General features: G+C 45.5%; 10 protein-coding genes across 10 annotated transcripts; 3 read left to right on the forward strand and 7 right to left on the reverse strand.

The window, feature by feature from the left end:
* Nucleotides 1-125: 125 nt before the first annotated feature.
* On the reverse strand, nt 126-638 carry N7516_010437 (DUF1993 domain-containing protein; the record flags this gene model as incomplete). Its single annotated transcript, XM_057223156.1, has 1 exon — nt 126-638. One exon carries the CDS (start codon nt 636-638, stop codon nt 126-128), a length of 513 nt encoding a protein of 170 aa, XP_057070377.1.
* Nucleotides 639-1,243: 605 nt separating this feature from the next.
* N7516_010438 (Zn(II)2Cys6 transcription factor domain-containing protein) lies at nt 1,244-2,536 on the forward strand (the record flags this gene model as incomplete). The annotated part of the gene is made up of 2 exons (XM_057223157.1): nt 1,244-1,373; nt 1,424-2,536. The coding sequence occupies exons 1-2, from the start codon at nt 1,305-1,307 to the stop codon at nt 2,534-2,536; spliced, it is 1,182 nt and encodes a 393-aa protein (XP_057070378.1). The 5' UTR covers nt 1,244-1,304.
* Nucleotides 2,537-3,458: 922 nt separating this feature from the next.
* On the forward strand, nt 3,459-4,229 carry N7516_010439 (SDR family oxidoreductase; the record flags this gene model as incomplete). Its single annotated transcript, XM_057223158.1, has 1 exon — nt 3,459-4,229. One exon carries the CDS (start codon nt 3,459-3,461, stop codon nt 4,227-4,229), a length of 771 nt encoding a protein of 256 aa, XP_057070379.1.
* A 2,870-nt stretch (nt 4,230-7,099) lies between these two features.
* On the reverse strand, nt 7,100-8,002 carry N7516_010440 (uncharacterized protein; the record flags this gene model as incomplete). The annotated part of the gene is made up of 5 exons (XM_057223159.1): nt 7,100-7,225; nt 7,247-7,434; nt 7,477-7,618; nt 7,831-7,885; nt 7,932-8,002. The coding sequence occupies 5 exons, from the start codon at nt 8,000-8,002 to the stop codon at nt 7,100-7,102; spliced, it is 582 nt and encodes a 193-aa protein (XP_057070380.1).
* Nucleotides 8,003-8,008: 6 nt separating this feature from the next.
* N7516_010441 (uncharacterized protein) lies at nt 8,009-8,990 on the reverse strand (the record flags this gene model as incomplete). Its single annotated transcript, XM_057223160.1, has 3 exons — nt 8,009-8,669; nt 8,717-8,778; nt 8,931-8,990. The coding sequence occupies 3 exons, from the start codon at nt 8,988-8,990 to the stop codon at nt 8,009-8,011; spliced, it is 783 nt and encodes a 260-aa protein (XP_057070381.1).
* A 1,143-nt stretch (nt 8,991-10,133) lies between these two features.
* On the forward strand, nt 10,134-11,279 carry N7516_010442 (uncharacterized protein; the record flags this gene model as incomplete). The annotated part of the gene is made up of 3 exons (XM_057223161.1): nt 10,134-10,578; nt 10,646-10,746; nt 10,926-11,279. 3 exons carry the CDS (start codon nt 10,134-10,136, stop codon nt 11,277-11,279), a joined length of 900 nt encoding a protein of 299 aa, XP_057070382.1.
* A 1,000-nt stretch (nt 11,280-12,279) lies between these two features.
* Nucleotides 12,280-13,204, reverse strand: N7516_010443 (ceramidase; the record flags this gene model as incomplete). The annotated part of the gene is made up of 5 exons (XM_057223162.1): nt 12,280-12,401; nt 12,464-12,892; nt 12,944-13,004; nt 13,068-13,101; nt 13,149-13,204. 5 exons carry the CDS (start codon nt 13,202-13,204, stop codon nt 12,280-12,282), a joined length of 702 nt encoding a protein of 233 aa, XP_057070383.1.
* Nucleotides 13,205-14,709: 1,505 nt separating this feature from the next.
* On the reverse strand, nt 14,710-15,066 carry N7516_010444 (uncharacterized protein; the record flags this gene model as incomplete). Its single annotated transcript, XM_057223163.1, has 1 exon — nt 14,710-15,066. One exon carries the CDS (start codon nt 15,064-15,066, stop codon nt 14,710-14,712), a length of 357 nt encoding a protein of 118 aa, XP_057070384.1.
* A 47-nt stretch (nt 15,067-15,113) lies between these two features.
* N7516_010445 (uncharacterized protein) lies at nt 15,114-15,878 on the reverse strand (the record flags this gene model as incomplete). The annotated part of the gene is made up of 1 exon (XM_057223164.1): nt 15,114-15,878. The coding sequence occupies one exon, from the start codon at nt 15,876-15,878 to the stop codon at nt 15,114-15,116; it is 765 nt and encodes a 254-aa protein (XP_057070385.1).
* A 762-nt stretch (nt 15,879-16,640) lies between these two features.
* On the reverse strand, nt 16,641-17,159 carry N7516_010446 (alkaline-phosphatase-like protein; the record flags this gene model as incomplete). The annotated part of the gene is made up of 3 exons (XM_057223165.1): nt 16,641-16,726; nt 16,829-16,920; nt 16,975-17,159. The coding sequence occupies 3 exons, from the start codon at nt 17,157-17,159 to the stop codon at nt 16,641-16,643; spliced, it is 363 nt and encodes a 120-aa protein (XP_057070386.1).
* Between the last annotated feature and the right edge of the window lie 485 nt (nt 17,160-17,644).

Here is a 17,644-nt window from a genome sequence, read left to right on the forward strand (position 1 = left end):
TTAGATTGCGGAGTGTTACTATAAAAATTCATTCAAACCCTCGTTCAATTGTTCAGACCGTATTCGACTAAATATCACCAAGTTCAATGTTACATCAAGGGCAACTAGTTCTCCTAATTGAATCTCTAAGCGAATCCCCGAGAAGAGAAACCGACATAATAGTCCCGTTTACCCAACGACACCCCCTCCTTCCGCAAAATGCCATACGCAGTAGTAAGATGGAAGTAAATATTCGGCAAGGCAATGGTATGGGCAAAAATAGCACCACTGATTTCCGCCGCCTGCTCGGGGCCCATTTGAGTGAGCTTAAGCTTATCAGCGTGCTGGTCGACGACGTCCCTGTCGGCCTCGTTGAGCGCTTTGAGCACTTTCTCAATACGCTCGTAGCATTCGGCATATGTGGTGGGTTTGCCTTCGGTGATTACCGGCTCCCGACCGGTCAGTCGGGCGACCAGGTTTTCTGAGAATTGGGTTGCGAGGCGCACTTGGTCGGTCACTGGATACATGTCCTCGCATAGACGTGCGTTGAGCAGATCGGTAGCTTTCGGGTGTCTCTCGGCTTGTTGGAGAAAGTGGGATAGGGAACCGAGGATGTGTTGGGTTACCACAATGGTTCCGTCATAGAAGGTGTGGACCATGTTGAAGGAAGAGATTTGATGTATGAGACCGTGAAGGAACAGGCTTGAAGAGAATTTGAGGGAAATGTCTGCAGGCTGAGGTTACGTGGTCATTCCCCCATAGAGGGGTCGGGCCTAACCATCTCCAGTTAGAATTTGGGGCTGAAAATGCTCGGGCGCCCAGAAACAAGTTCATGCTTAGGCATTTTGTCTTTTGAGACAAACTAGAATATGGATCCACCTATGTTTACTTAGATTGTATGTCTTATGTTTTGTTACATCCTGGTCAGAATAAATTGCCAGAAATAGATGTAAGTAAATGAGAAAGTGGCCATGGTTAGTCTGGTGCTTGCTCGCCACGGGTTGCCGTAGAGCTTAGCCAAAAATAGCCAAAGGTATTTACTCTATCGAGGGATACACGCTACCCAAACTTGAGGGAACAGGAGGGAGTAGCTGATTTGAAGAAGAATATTGACTTGGTGTCTTTTATAGACCCAAATAGGCTAATACCAGAAGGATAACACTAGTCCCGGAATAGGTTAGTGGGGCTGGGTCAGATCCTTCCGCCCTTCGTGACGTCGGTGATCAATCCGCTTAGGCTGAATTTTAATATTCGTTCTTTTTGTCTCTCTCAGAGGCACTCATGTAGAACGAACGTTGTGATATCAGAAGGAATGAAGGTCTGAGATGGTCTATCGACGCTCTCACAACAAATCCCGCCATGGCTGTACCAATTGCAAGCGGAGGAGGGTGAAGGTATGCAGAACATCCCTTTATCAATGTCCACTCGCTGACCCCAAACCTAGTGTGATGAGCAACGACCAAACTGCACTATCTGTACCCAGCGACAGGAAGAATGTGTCTACAGCTCGGAGGTGCCCTATTTCTTCGCCGACAAACAGTCGCGAAAGCCCTCACGCAATAAACAGTCTCGAACCACAGGTCAGACGCCAAATGCCACCCCCGTCTCTGAAGATGAGGAATCGGCGATTTTCAATCAGATAGGGTCGGCACAGATTTCCACTGGTCCTGTGTTGAATATGGAGGAGTTAGAACTTGAGTTGCAGTGGATCATGCAAACCCACAAACTCCTTGCCCGCAACGAAGAAACCCGAAAGGTCTGGGAAATTCTGGTTTTGCAAGAGGCTTTACAGGCACCTTTTCTCATGCATGGCATCTTGGGCCTATCCGCTCTACATTTGTCGCACCTTCGCGCCGACAACAACCAAGCGAAGTGGCTGAGTATCGCGATGTCGCACAAGAATGTGGCTATCTCCATGTTCTCCGAGCAACTACTCAATATTGACAAATCAAATGTCAAAGCAATGATGAGCTTCGCCAGTCTTGTCGTGGCATTCGGCCTAGGAAGTGCACTCACTTCCGGCGCCCCCGAAGGCCCCAGCCTCAATTCCTTAATTGAAATCTTCACCCTCTCCCGCGGAGTCCAGGCGGTCGTTAGTGCAGAGCCTGAATTCCTCCGAAAGAGTAACTTTGCTCCACTTTTTGATGTGTCTCCGCCACAAGTTTCTTGGCCTGATCATGTCCTCGCTGCGTTTGATCGTCTCGAAAAATTGAACGTACAATGTGGGCAGCAATTTGCTCACCATAATACTGCTGTCTATGAGCGAGTCATCAACTATTTGCGCGAACTGGCAGCCTTCACATTGCAACAGCCTACGTCTATGACCCTTACTAGTGGCTTTGCTATTCGAGCTCCTGAGGTCTATCTAAACGATCTCACAAACAGGCAACTATATTCTTTGGTTGTGCTGGCTCATTATTGTGGCTTCTTGCACATGGCCCGGGAGAATTGGTGTGTGGGGTCTTGGGGTCGTGTCGTGTTAGGAGAAATTCAACACTTACTTCCTCCCGACTGGCAACACCATATTGAATGGCCCGTTAAGCAAGTTTGGGAATAGAAAGCGATCAAACAACGAGATGGCCGATGGAAAACGAGATATATATTTGAAATAGTTGCTTCATATTCTTTCCTATTCAAACAGGATAAACTAAAATTATTCGTTGTGATATTGTCAGGCGACGACTTCTTACCAATCTTAGAAGACATATCCTATTCGGGACTAGCGCTCGTACTCGTAAAGTATGCCGCTTGAGGCCTCGGAAGGCACTACCACCGACGGATCCACGGATCGAAACGCCACCCGATGGAAAAAGCCAATCAAATGAATCGCAAAGATTAATCATCAAGAATTCAAACATTGGGTGCAAATCAGAACCAAAGACGGTAATTCATCGGAAATAATCCCTTTTGAGTTCTTGTATGAAGAACAAAATTAAATGGGGTCGACGGTAGAGCGGCTAGAAGCCCTGTGCATATATATAGGTATGTTCTGTGAATAGTAATCATGCCGATTGTGGTGACGCTACCAGTCAACACTCCGAATTTGAATTACCCCATTAGACGCGGCTGCTACAATGCGCCGTTTGATATCTATACTTATTGCTTACTATATCTAGAGTGCAGACGCCGTATTCGACTACCAATCATCCAGTTATTTCGCGTTGACCTAGGAACCCGATCCAAAAGGCTCAGGGAAAACCAACCACTTCATCTTGATTGATAAGCAAAGCGGATGGTCCGGAATAATGTTGAATAATCACGTTCTTAGAGCTATGGTGTGATACACGGTAAAGGCGATCTCTCGACTCGGAGTCGGTAGAACAACCATTTTTTTTTAGCATATAATAATCAGATCGTAGGAGAAGAATGATTAGGTGTCTATGTATTCCTTCTGTTAGGTAATTATAAATACACGTACCCTCCGCGGAAGACTTCCTCAGATCAAGTCACTTCTCCTAGACACCAAATCTCTTATCACAATGACTGCCCCAGCTACCTACCTTATCACGGGTGCCAACCGAGGCATTGGACGAGGCTTTGTCCAGAAATTCCTACAAAGGACTGCCACCATTGTCATTGCGGCCGTTCGAGATCCGTCGAGCGCATCATCTAAAAGCCTCCAAGACCTCCCAAAGGGCGCTGGCTCTAAGTTGATTACCGTCAAGCTTGACTCCTCAATCAGCACCGACGCTGTAGAAGCGGTGGCACAGCTCCAGACTAAACACGGTCTGTCCTCTATCGATGTTGTTGTTGCCAATGCCGGCATCTCGGTAGGTGGCGCAACTGTCCGCCAGACAACCGCTGCGAACATCGCCGAACATTTCATTGTGAACACGACTGGTCCTGTGATGCTATTCCAGGCCACTGCCGATCTTCTCAAGGCTAGCAAGACTGGAAACCCTATCTTCGTTGCAACCTCGACTATTATTGGGTCCAATGGATCTATGGAAGCCCTTGCAGACTTCCCGTCCACTCAAAGCCCATACGGCGGGAGTAAGGCGGCATTGAATTGGTTTGTTCGTCGCCTTCACTTCGAGGAGCCTTGGTTGACGAGCTTTGTCTTCCATCCCGGCCTGGTGGAGACAGAGCTTGCTCAAGCAACTGTTGAAGGACTCAACATCGAGCTCTCAGACTTCGGCGCGATTTCTGTCGAGACCAGCGTGTCTTCAATGTTGAAGACTCTCGACGCGGCCTCTAGAGAGACCAGCGGCACGTTCCAAAATTATGATGGTTCTATTCTGCCTTGGTAGAAACATATCGTTGTGATGTTTGCATCGAGCCCAATCAGTTGAATTCGTTGTTCGAAATCTTTTGTGCATGCAGCTTTATTTGCGTTTATGCTGTCTCTCCCCTTTGTGAGATATCATACAGAAATATACCTTGATGTGACCATCTGGAAGGATTCAGTTGTAGTGTATCATTTTTCTCCCGAGCACCCATTTTCAGCAGCATTAAACCCACACCGAGGACGCCATCAAAGAGGTCTGGGGCAATCGACAAATCTCAACATCTCCAAAGTCACTATCTCCGGCTTTGGTTAGAGTGAGGTCGGGAATATCTGTCGGAAATAGACTCAACACAATATTGATAAACAAAAAAAATCAAAAACATACAACAGTGAGGATTCGCTGGTGGTCACCCACCCAACTACTAACTCACCGGCGTGTGGCTTGAGTACGGCTGAGCGGACGGGAAGCCCTATTTTCCACACCCTATGGTCGTATGTGTTATAATACATGTAAGGATTGATGATGAGTGATGCTGGACAAGGTTGAATCCTTTATCAATTCATGGGCGCTTGGTTGGGTTTCTAGGAGACTAGATGGAATAATCCAGCTCATCCGGGGGAAATTGGATACAAGGTACAGGGTTTTGAGAGCATAACAACAGCCCAAGCCTCAAACGTGTATCAGAGACAGCAAATGGTATGAATATGTCTTCGATTGCTTGACTTTACGTCATATATATAATATCAGATCCTTGCAAGTTATAGCTCAAGTGCAATTTGACATATTCCTAGTTGGATAATAAGCCCTTTCCTATACTTTTTCATTCGAACATTTCTTCCTGAGGCATCTAATCCTAGACATGGTTGCACCTTTTTATCCGCCCAGAAACAACGATACGACGAGGGCTTTCCCACAGCCAAGCTGCCAAATTTTCCGCCTCCGCCGCTAGACTGTCATAGCCAGCCGTCGCGGTCAAACCCCGGCTAGGGAAACGATCGAATTCGGAATAAGCAGGGGAGATGCGAGCATCTAGGCATCATATCCCGATCGCACATAGTAACTAGCAAAATAACCGCAGCATAAATTGTGGAATAGGTTGACCATTTGGATTAGGTGTAGCTACGACCCCGGAATCGACAAAAGCTTCGACTGATAGACAGAAAATTAAAACAGAAGAGAAAGTTTGCGGAGGAAAAATACAGGAGGAAATAGCCGACGCAAGATTTCCACATGCTGGTGGTCCGGGCCGTTTCTCCCCCAGTTGTATACTACATATACAACAGCCTACCCTATAAAGATTCACCCACCCCTAAACTAGCGGCCAAGAGATCTGCCGATTTTATTCCGAATTGATTTTAGCGTGTTGTATTGAACATGTATAGCTATGATCTTAAATTCTTCCTTCTTCAACTACCCTCTCCACAATTCAATTCAATTCAATTCAATTTACTATGGAAGTCCCCACACCTATATAGTGAATCCTATATTATACGTATTGCTCCTTTGATAGAAGGCTTCTTCCGTCTAAGAAGGAAGTAAGATCCGATTGATTGATATAGTATTCATTTGTAAAGATACCATATAAAATACTACGCTAATTATGCGCTAGTAAAAATGAGTGGAGGTGGGTGAATCTTTATAGGGTAGGCTGTTGTAGCTTATTGTTGGGTGCCTGGGTGCCTGAGGCACCAATGGACCCACTATGAGACAGATCCACCCACGTAGATAGTTCTCTCTCTCTCCTCTCTTCTTCTTTCTTCTTCTTTCTTCCTTTCTCCTCTGTCCATCTCAATAATTCTGAATCTAGCCGTGCCAAGCGCCCAACACCAGGGGACCTGGTGTTGGTGCGCCCCAGTAAACGCAAAATTCCCAGTAAACACAAAATCTAGAAAATAAGTATCTTTTATATAACTTACCAATACAAAAGGTACTTAGGTACCCCGTTAGTATAACACACTTTCTCAGCCATCGAACCAGTTAGGGCAAATATAAGGAGATATAGATAGTATGAAGTAAGTCTATATTAGTTTCAAGTTAGCCATACTCGTTAACGTGTGAGGATGATCGCCGCTAATTTTTGTCTTCCGGGTTTCTATCACTTGTATAAGGAGCTTCTCGGCCTCTTCCTATCGGCACTAGCTTATATAGCTTACGGCTAGGTTGGCCATACTCGTCAATATATTAGGATAATCGCTACCGTGTTTCATCTTACGGGTTTTTATGACTTGTATAAGGAGCTGCTCGGCCTCTTCCTATCGGCCCTAGTCTAAGTATACCGATGCTAGGTTAGCAACACTCGCTAGTGTATCGGGATGATCTCTACCGGGTTTTATCTTGCAAATCTCTATGACTTATATAAAGAGCTTCTCGGCCTCTCCCTATCGGCCCTGGTGCGAGTGTATATATGCTAAGTTGGCAATACTCTTTAGTGTTATAGGATGGTATTCGCCGAGTTTCGTCTTACGATTCTCTATTACCTATACAAAGAGCTGCTTAGCCTCTCCCTATCGACTCTGGTGCGAGTATGCTAATGCTAGGTTGGTAATGCTCGTCAGCGTGTTATGATGATCGCTGCTAAGTTTTGTCTTGCGTATCCCTATCATATATACGTTGAGGTTCTTAGCCTCTTTCTATCGGCCCTGATTCGAGTATATAGATACTAGGTTGGTAATACTCGTTAACGTATTAGGGTGATGTTCGCCGAGTGTCATCTCGTAGATCTCTAATACCTGTATCTAGAGCTGCTCGGCCTCTTCCCATCGGCCCTGATCCGAGTACGTCGATGCTAGGTTGCATATAAAGCTTAGCGTGTCGGGATGGTGTTCGCCGAATTTCGTCTTACGAATTTCAATCACCTATATCTGGAGCCGCTTAGCCTCTTCCTATCGGCCCTAGTCCGAGTACGTCGATGCTAGGTTGCCTATATAACTTAGCGTGTCGGGATGATCGTCGCCGAGCTTGGTCTTGCTCTTTTCTACCACATATAGATCGAGCTGCTCGGCCTCTTCCGCTCGGCCCTAGCTCTAGTGTATGGATACTAGGTTGGCTATGCTTCTAAGCGTGTTGGGGTGATCGTCGCCGAGCTTAGCCTTACTCGTTTCAACCACTTGAAGCTGAATCTGTTTGGCTTTACCCCACCGACCCTGGTTCCGGTACGCCACCGCGAGGTTAGCCATACTCTTTAGCGTATTAGGATGATTATGGCTAAGCTTTGTCTTGCGGGTCTCTAATACTTATAAAAAGAGCTTTTCTGCCTCCTTCTATAGACCCTTAAGCGAGTATGCTGTTGCTAATATATCTATGCTATTAAGAAATTCTTTATACTCTTTACCTAACAAAGCTAACCTTTCTATTCTTGACTTTGATGCTATTTCCTTTATACCTGCGATGTCACCGCGCTGTGACGTATACTTTACGCCTTTGAGAAGTAGAGTTGCCTATTGCCGTAGAGATTCGGGTGATTTCGGTTGTTGAGATATCACTGATCGAAGGTGAGGAATAAGGAGCTGGTATTATCGTTACCGCTAGATATAAATGAATAATCCTCTAGTGTTTCGATGTTATCTTTGAAAGTGGCGCCTATGTCAGACTTAGATGTCTCTCTCCCCTTTACTAGAATCACTCTGAGAGTTCGAACGTGATATATATTTGATATTCGGTTGAGGCCGAATAAGTATCTCTGGTATTCCTTATCGATCGAAAAAGCTTATTAAAGAAAGCAACCCGGCAGCAGAAGGCTCTGTTTGCCGTATATAATCGAATGATATTTGCCACGTCACTATGATTGAATTCATTGCCTCCTAGTCCCGATGGACGTGACCTGCTTCTTTTTTAAGAAGCCTTATCGCCTCATGGTCACTTTCTTGGAAGACTTCTAGGTATTGCGATACCGAATAGCTGCGTTTTTGGATATAGCGAGTGGCCTGTATGATCGCTAGTGGCATAAACTCTAACGCTTTCACTAATTTTCGACTTTCTTGGTCTCCCCCTGGTTGTTCAAGATTTCTTTGGAGCAGCTCTAATGCCTCGAACATTTCTATTGGCTTAATTTCGATGAGGTTCTTATCGTCGACCATTTTCGCTGCAATCTCTCGACTTCGACTCGTGAAGATAATCGATCCATTCGTGTTCCTCGGAAGGTATTCTAAGAGCGGTTTTGTCAAGTTCAAGTTGAACTGGCTTCTCGTCCTAGCCGTTGGGGGTTTACACAGAAAACCATCGTCATCGGCGTTATCAATAATTAGAAGCCACTTCCCTCTCTTTTTATCCCAGAACCAGTCTTCAACCAATTTGAATATATTTGCCTGAGGATCCTGGCGCCCTGGGATTTTGACCCGGTCCGCTATGGCTCGGAACCCTTCTTCAAACCGAACCATATTACTTGCATGAACCCAGAAAACCCATGTCACAGGCGATTGCGACAGAACCTGGTAGCAGTACTCAATAGCAAGTTGCGTCTTCCTATTAGATTTTAGGAACATATCGCACAATGGCTTCTCTGTACTTACCCGACACCACCGAGGCCGACCAACGCTATCCTTAACGCCGGCACTGAGCTTTTCTCGTGAATCTAAGGAAGCAACGTGTTGCGAGTAACGAAGTCTGCATTGCGCGGGAACGGAACATCTTGTAAGGGGCTAGGAGGAGTCTCCGGCCGCTCTGGCGTTGCAAGCGATGGTTAATAAATAAAACGGCCATAACCTTATTCGGTTCTTGACTGACCTGGAGGTAAATGAAAATTCGCATCAATCCGTCCATAATTATCTCCAACCTGGATGCCATAGTTGCTGCCGAGGAATGATTTTGATCCCATGTTACAGTTCATCGCATGAACGTCTTTGAAAGGGTCTTTGTCTAACTCTTGGCTGAAAGAAAGAGGGGGCCGAAGTTTGCAGCTTATCGTCAGGTGACTCCGCCGCGTTTAGATGGGGGGAGGACGTGACAATTCTCAAGGGACGCCCAGATCGAATAGTATATTAGTTCACTATGGATAGGGCGAGCCCCTTTCGAAAACACCGAGATCAAGCGCAGTACCAGATACAGAGTAGCGAATATGTTTGACTTTATAAAATATACTCTTTCACTCTTTCAGAGTCTTTCTAGACCTAAATAAACACACTATCCTGTACCTATGTCCTGCACACCCCTGAACCGCTGACGTGTCCTTCCCCTCCCATACTGGTTTTTTTTTTCTTATAGGTGTGTTGTTTTGATGACTTCATCACGGAAGCTGTCGCTGAGCTCTTACTCGGGAAAGACATTAATCTTGAGTAGAAAGATAAGTGTAGATGGACGCCACTATCATGGGGGTTATCATTGAAGACAACTCCCTTAGCACCACACGTAAGCTTGTCGGATAAGCCATCGCCATGATCTATGGACATCAAGGCTCGAAGAGAAAGCAGTCATTCGTAGCAGGTCTTCTACTGACTCATACTGCATTTTAATAATTGACACTAAATTGCTATTCACTGCACAGATGACGTGTTCCGGCCACTCTGCAGGACAACTCATATTTGCATTCCCCCGCTTCTCCCCTACTACCTGCCTGTATTATATATAGTCAGGTCTTCTCTCACCTTTGTCTTCCATATATTTCTTAGAAAATCTCCCGAGAGTTACTTGATAGTCGGCAAAGTTAACCACTGAAACATGGGAGTAAAAAAGTGAAGCATGCCAAGTCGAATAAGGTGCCAGCACGACCCCTCACGCCAGAGATCTCTCCCATGATTGACTATCGTGGGCCTTTATCATCGTGAGTCCTTTGAATGAGTTGCAATCAGCCTTTTCTAACCTATCCATTGGCCCTACGAATTACCTCTTATTACCCTTATTATAGGGAGTAAGCATTATGGCATTCCCACTTATTTCCTTCGGGATTACCAAAGATTCGCCGCTCCATTTCTTGGATTATCAAGCATCACCATGTCTGGTGTTAGTGAGGACGCTGGGCATACCTTAGTGCACTTCTTATACACAGGCGGCTACGAGACTCTTGACGAAGACACATTAGATCTCGCCAGAGAATACAAGACCAGCGTTTTAGTATACCATGCGTCAAGGAATTGGGGCCTTACTGGTCTTGAAGTTCTTGCTCAGCAAAAGATGCAGCACTTAGATAAGGAGCTTCCTATTCTTGAAATACTGCGGGTCACGAGGGACGTGTTTTCAAGCCTCCCCGAAGGTGAAACTTGGCTTCCAGGTTACATTCAAGGAAACCTGCAGCGATTAGTAAAGCCGCATGATCCAGAGCTTGGTTTACGCGGATTTTACGATATTATCGGCCAAGACCATCGGTTTGATAATGCGGTGATGAAAATGATTTTCGAGATACTATCTATTCACATATCTTACATGGAATATCAGCACGGTAAGTCACCTCCAACAAATTAACGATACGGTAATCAGGCTGACCCGACTTTTTGCTGCATCGTTAGTGAGGACACCGAACGACATCATCTCAAATGAATCTCCTGTTCCCGAAGAGCCTGAGGCTGTCCCTGAGCCCGAGTATGCCTTCGAGCCTGAGCCTGAGCCTGTCTCCGAGCCTGAGCCTTGGCCCGAAGATCCTGAGCCTGCCCCCCGAGCCTGAGTCTGAGGCTGTCCCTGAGCCCGAGTATGACTTCGAGCCTGAGCCTGAGTCTGTCTCCGAGCCTGAGCCTTGGCCCGAAGATCCTGAGCCTGCCCCCCGAGCCTGAGCCCGAGTATGCCTTCGAGCCTGAGCCTTGGCCCGAAGATCCTGAGCCTGCCCCCGAGCCCGAGCCTGCGGCTGTCCTCAACGAGCTCCCTGATGAAGGGGATAGCGAACTTCGGACCTTTTCCCGAGTGCCTGTTGATGCTGACGGCGGGCCGTGTGCTTCTTTGTTGCCCAGAGATACGCCCAATGCCGAAATATTACAAGAGGCTCCTGTTAAGGACAACATAGCGAGGATCTCATGCTCGGACTTAAATCTGTACGAAAATTGGGGAAATTTGTCTTCAAAGAAAAGAACTAAACGGGTTAGCAAACTGAGGTCTAGAGGACTTCCTGTCCCAAGCCAGGCTGGTTTCATTTCAATAGTTGCAAATTGAGAGTGGTTTGGAGCAGCTTCAGCCGGGCAATCAAACCATTTACTTCCTGTTCATAGATTCGTCAAGTGTCAAAAAGATATATATTAATCTACAAGTATTGAGGTAGTCCTTGGGCTTGGAGCAAATTGGGGGGTTCTCTCTCTAGTTTAAAGGAGGACAAGAACTACCATGAGCGGCTTCTACTAATTGGACTACCCTCTTATAAGTTTGGAGTTGCGCGGTTTCCTCAGCAAGTGAATATTCAGACCAATTAAAATTTTGACTTGATGTATTTTGTCGGCCTTTTACCGCGGGTACTAGATAGGGGAGGAATGAGTTTATTAGCAGATAGTATATTTTCCCGTTTAGCTATAGTTATATAGTTCTTATATCTAATGTGATTATAGTGTTAAGCTTAAGCTCTAGATCGCTGATATAGTGAATATATTAAGCGGCACTATTTTATCAATTCTTCCTACCTATCTTATACTACGGTATATATGGACTCGGAAATCTAGTTTCCATCAAGACATATATATCTTAGTAGCTATACAAAACCCCCAAGGGTCGAACCTCGTAAGGTCTAAGTGGTTCAGGTGACTTGTGATCTAACAATACCACAGTCCGTGTCAACTGATAGGACTAACGCAGTCGGTCGTGACCGATCCAGGGCGATATTGACCCTCATTCTCACTCTATGTACAATACACAGCAATGGAACTCAGGAATACTTCAGCGGTCATTTTTTTAAGGACAAAACTGGGAGTAATTTTACTTGTGCTTTTTATCATCTGCCCCAACCATGGTAGAAGTAACTCCGGCAAATACTGACTGGGAAGCCCATGTTACAGGCCAGGCAAAATTTGCGTCAATATCCTGATGATCCCCACCTGATACAAGTTGATCAATAACCGCAATAAAAGTATAGGCACAGATACCGGTGAAGAGGTGCCACCTGTATATTGAATCAGTCTCTCGGCCTACGAAAATCAATCGTAGAAGTACAGATACTTGGTACAACTTACCATCCGTGAAGTTCTAGCAGCCATGCCCAAGGAAGCCCAATTGCCGCTCGTGCACTTGTAAGCCATCCACAGGCCCAGCTATCCACAAGCCAGACAATATATCCAAGATGAAAGATGCCTTGATCTGGAATTAGTTTGGATGCCCATAAAGAAGTATCAAATACTAATAAATTGACTTACCAGCCCCAAATACAACCATGCCCCAAATCTGTCGCCGAGCTGTTGAATTCTCAGTGGTGCGTTGTTTGAGTAGCTGAACAGTCCGAACACCGATGATATTGATGCTGCTAACAAAGAACGTAGCGTGAATAATTAATTCATCTGTTGTGACGTGGTAAATTATAATTAGCGAGAGAGCTATGTAAATAACTGCACCCGCGACAAATGAGTCTTTGCGATTGGCATTTACTGTCAAGACTCTGTGCAGCAGTGGGGTGGTTGTGAAAAGCATAGATAGGTCATCCAGCATCAGAGTGTGGTATTGTAGACTAATGTGGAAGATTGCAGAGCAAAGGCCGACTGCCATCAAGCCACAGTAAGGGAGGGCGCGAGAGAAACCAATACTGCGGGCCTGCTGTAATCGGCGTAGGCCGTAAATCGCATAGAAGACTAAATGGCTGTGTTAGAGCTCACCCACTTTCCTAAGATCCCTTTACGTACCATAACATAGGTTGGTTAAACTGTTGATGAATTCCGCGACATATCTTGTCACAACATAATCCTAAAAATGAAAAAAAAGAACGAAAAAAAAAAAAACGTTCAAAGTCAGCTGCATGAATCATACGAGTCGAAATGGGGCTGCTACCTGCTCGCAAAAGCTAGTCCATGTTAGCTGACGACCTATACGAGATGTAAGGTAACTGACTTGGCTTTAGAGCTTGGTGGGCCCCAAAAGGCATCGGTAGGGGTGTTGATTTGCATTATGGTTTCGCTGTGTGAGAAATTGAAAATATAGCTAGAGGCACGAAGAAATAGGTGAGAACGGATAAAAAGAGACCCACAGCAGATGCGTTGTGAAAGAAAGATCAGGCAACAGAATATGGAAGCTGACAAAGTAGATAGTAAATAAGCAAGGTAATTATCGGCGGATGGGGGCTGGATGTTTTGGTTGATGTTATCGTGGCGGATATGACAACTCTGATGAAACGGGAATTCTACATTGGCTTGCTAAATCTGCCCGTGGCTCTTGGCTCCATGTTAGGCCCAGTAATCAGTGGCCTATTCACGACATATGTTAGTTGGAGGTGGGTGGTATGGATCAATTTGATTTATAATAAACAAAGTTCCAGTAACGAGACATGCCTTCTAGTAATACCCTACAATTCGAATAGCAGATCTTCCAGATCGAGATCTTCTTATCGAACAATTACCGTGGGTGTATGATCATTATTCATGGAGTACTGTCCCAAGCTAGTCGACTTACTATTGTAGGATTACTACTAAGTGTGGGAGAAAGCAGAGGAAGGATCATTATCTATTGAAACTAGAAATCCAGGGGTTATATACCCTGGGAAAAACTATCTGAATAAAGGCTCAGTTTGCAGTAAACAAGCAATCAAGCAAACATACTTGGGATGATACTCCAACACTTACCTTTGATTTTTGTCTGCTAAAGGTTGAGCGAGTTAGATACGTAGATAATAATGGTTAAACGGAAATATTTGCTCTTATTGGCAAGATTATTACTTCCTAGAGCTCCTTATATAGGATATTTTGCGAATCCTCACTGTTGTATGTTTTTGTTCACCCGTTCATTTTTTTGTCCGGGAAAGTCCCCTTGCCGCCCTAATCTTCTGTGCGAACTAGACCTCCGCCGAGCCCACAAAGCCCAAAGCCCGGGTTGGCCCGGGCGAAACCCGCAAATGGGTTGGGTTTTGGGCCTGAGGTGGAAGCCCACTGCGGGGTAATGGGCCCCAACCAGTACAAACATGCCGAGAATTTGGATGTCAAGTGAAGTTGAACCCCCTTTTAGGGGGTTTGAAATTACTCTTCGTTTTACCCCCGTTTCTAAGCCTTATCCCAAAGGTAATATTTTATTAGTTTAAACAATTTAGAATAAATTACTAGTTATCTCTGTATGTCACGTCTAAAAACGTAAAAAAAACACGTTATTTAGAAATTTTAAACTTTATACGACCGGTGGAAGGTCGCAATACAGCGATTATAGAGGCCGATTTATCAGCGCTGAGATGGGCTTTGCGGAAGTCTATATAATCATAGGGAGGTCACGGAGAGCGAACACGATGAGTAAATACGGGTTTGCGTTTGAGGGGTATACATTCAGTTTTTATAAGGATATAATTTTGGACTAATCCGTTAATCCTCACAGTGATTTCCAACTAGCTCCGAGTGTTACCGCATATATCTAGCTCAGTCTTCTACCAAAGACTTCAGATAACATGACGGTGTCCGGTTGGATTCGCAACTCACATGACCCACGAGAGGTAGGCCTGCCACTCTTTATCCAACAAATTGTGCACAGTGATGAGGACTCGTTCACTCCAACTCTGCATAAACCATTCCATCTTTAATTGGCGGATTAGCAGACAGTAGTGGGCGAGGATCAGGAGTGCCATGGGATGCCTGGCATCCAAGAGGCTGTGATATTGCGGGGACATGTAAAGAACCCAACGTAGCGATATTATCCATTCACTAGGTTGGTTGGTCACCAGGTAACTGCTGATGTGCAGCTCACAGATGGTTTGTGAGTAAATCTGTTGTTCCTTTGCACTAACGGTTATCTTCAAGTTCAGGTTCTCAATGAACTGCAATGCCGGTGACATCTCCGACGCTATTGACTTTGGACCTAAGGAATGTATGGCGTCCTGGATTAAACTGTAGACTCTGGACCCCTGGAGTTCCGGTAGGCGTAACATGCACAGGGATTTTGGATTAAGGAAAATCGCTGTAGCAGTTTGTCAATCGGATCCCCGTCAGCGTAGTGAGGCTCACAGGACGGGTTCATAAACCCGAGCTCGATGACGACCAATAAACTCATGAAACTAAGCACGGCGTCTCGATTTTCCTCATCAAGTGTATGGACTCGTTCGCGAAAGAGGGTGATAGCTTTATGGTAGAGTACCATGGACAGACGTTGGTACTTGCAGCGATTTTCGGAGCGAACCGAAGCTAGGTGCAAGGCAGAAAAGCATTGAAGTGTATGCAGGACATATTGACTAGACTGGGCGGATGATGGGAATATCCTGCGCCAGAAGTCATATCGTCCCCAAACAGGCATGGCTGGCCAAGGTGTGCCGATGTAGTAGTAGCGCAAGAGTTCAATCTCGTGATGCTGCGGGTCTTGAACAGTCAGGTATATACTATCCAATGACGTTACCGCCATCTCACAGTTAGGTATCAACTGAGGGTTGGTGGATAATGAAAAGGAATCGCGGAAATCATCCCTCAAGGATAATTTGACCTTTCCTATGGGCGTCTGTGAACGTGGACTGCTCTTTTTGGGCCCTGGAGATCTGGCAGACCGAGGGTCAAATATGAAAGCAATATTGGAGTCTCGAGGACTGGCTGGAAGATAGCCATTGACAGAGAACTTAGTGACAGAGTAATCTTCATAACCACACTGGATACCCCACATGTAGCAGTTTCCGCAGCGTGGAGGTCTTTGATCGCACTAGGCCAGCATCATTAACATCATTGAAGGCCTGAAAGGATACAAAGCAGGGATGTTCTTTGAACATTACCTTTTTCTTCCTCTCCTTACACTGTAAACAGCCATTCCGCGATTTAGTGTGCGCTTTACGTGAACCACTCATCTTCTATAACTTGTTGTTATGCAGTATAAGGAATGAGGAATGAAAAATCTCAGAAGTGAGCTTCCTCCTTTTTTACCATTTTTTCCCCAAGGAATAAATTTCACAGCCTGATGCCAAGCCGCTAGGGACTCGGGAGGATCATGGCCATCGACTAGAATCAGTAGAGCAATTAATAGGCCAGGAAGGAAATAATCGGACATCCACAGATTTGCACTGGATAAGAGTCGGAACCGGAGCCAGAATCAAGTGGTTCCGATAAAATAATTGACTAAAGGATGTCAATCAGATCCAAGAACGCCAACCGGATTGCAGGGAAACCGACAGTGCGGGAGGCTATGTTGCCAGATAGTGCTGCGATTCGCCCGGTGGGGCAACGAATTCCCTCTTTCCGGTCACCCTTAGGTAGAATGGTGGGCTCTTGACTGTCGCGCCTAAGATAACTCTGTGCTCGTCGCAGAGCCATCCATGTTCATAGGCCGTCTCCTTTAGCACCTTTCCACTAAATACTTGAATAGAATATTCTCATGACCGAATTTTGGATGTTTTCAAAGTTTCGTATAACAGACTTTATAATTATGTTATAGTTAAGAAGTGTTGTAACCTTCGTCCTGCAGCCAGACAGGCAAGTAGTTGCTATTTAGGCCTTCCTGGACGAACTTAGGGTATCCACCTATGATGGCAAGGGTTAGAATCCGTCATTTAATAACTCCCCCGGCCTCTGCCCACGGAATCCACAGCTCTAAGGTGGGCTAGTCCATCCTTGAGAACTTACCGTAGGGTAGAAATATATCGGTAACATTGGTGTTGTGCGCTAGTTTGCCTGTTAAGATGCTGACACGAGCAGGACAACAGATGGCAGTGGTGCTATTGCGACTTAATCAGTATCGCAATATCGCAGTAACTCGTCGGCAAACATACCAGTAGTGGAGTTGATACGTAGACCCTTTATCAGCGATATACTTCTTGAAGAGAGGCATGTATTCCATTGATTTCATGTGGATATCCTGATCATCAGTCAAAATGAAGACAATGTTTGGCCTAGTCCTCTGGCTGGCAGCCAGTACGGTAAGCAGGGCGCATAGGAGGGAATAACGAAAGATCATGCTGGGCTGCAAACTTGAAAGTATTTCTGTTCGCTGTTGAAGAACACCTGGTCAAGATCGGTGGTATCATCGCGGTTCTTATAACTTGGGGGAAATAGCCAAGACATATTCGTCATTGTATGGCTCTTCATTTGTGATTGAGAGCTGCGGAGGCTGTAGGAGGGCGCACTCATCGGAAACTACGTAAGACCATGAAGACTTGTCGGATTTTGGCTATCCATACTCCGTATACCTCCGTACTCATTTACGGTCGTCAGGAGAACTAACTTGGTGTATGAGATATGACTGAATATAGCCTAGTGTACGCTTAGTGTCCACACCTTGAACAATTCTATTTCGTCCGGATGCAGATGTTGCCGTTTACCGCGCAACTCAGCCCCTTTGAGAAGAGATAGTTGTTGTTATTATTACATTTTATAAGGTTGAGCATAACTCAACAAATGATATAGTAGTCCGTATACGTAGCGGCCGTTACATTATCATTG

The sequence above is a fragment of the Penicillium verrucosum genome, assembly GCF_028828655.1.
Source record: "Penicillium verrucosum strain IBT 35672 chromosome Unknown utg000004l_segment0_segment0, whole genome shotgun sequence".
NCBI classification, from domain to species: domain Eukaryota; kingdom Fungi; phylum Ascomycota; class Eurotiomycetes; order Eurotiales; family Aspergillaceae; genus Penicillium; species Penicillium verrucosum.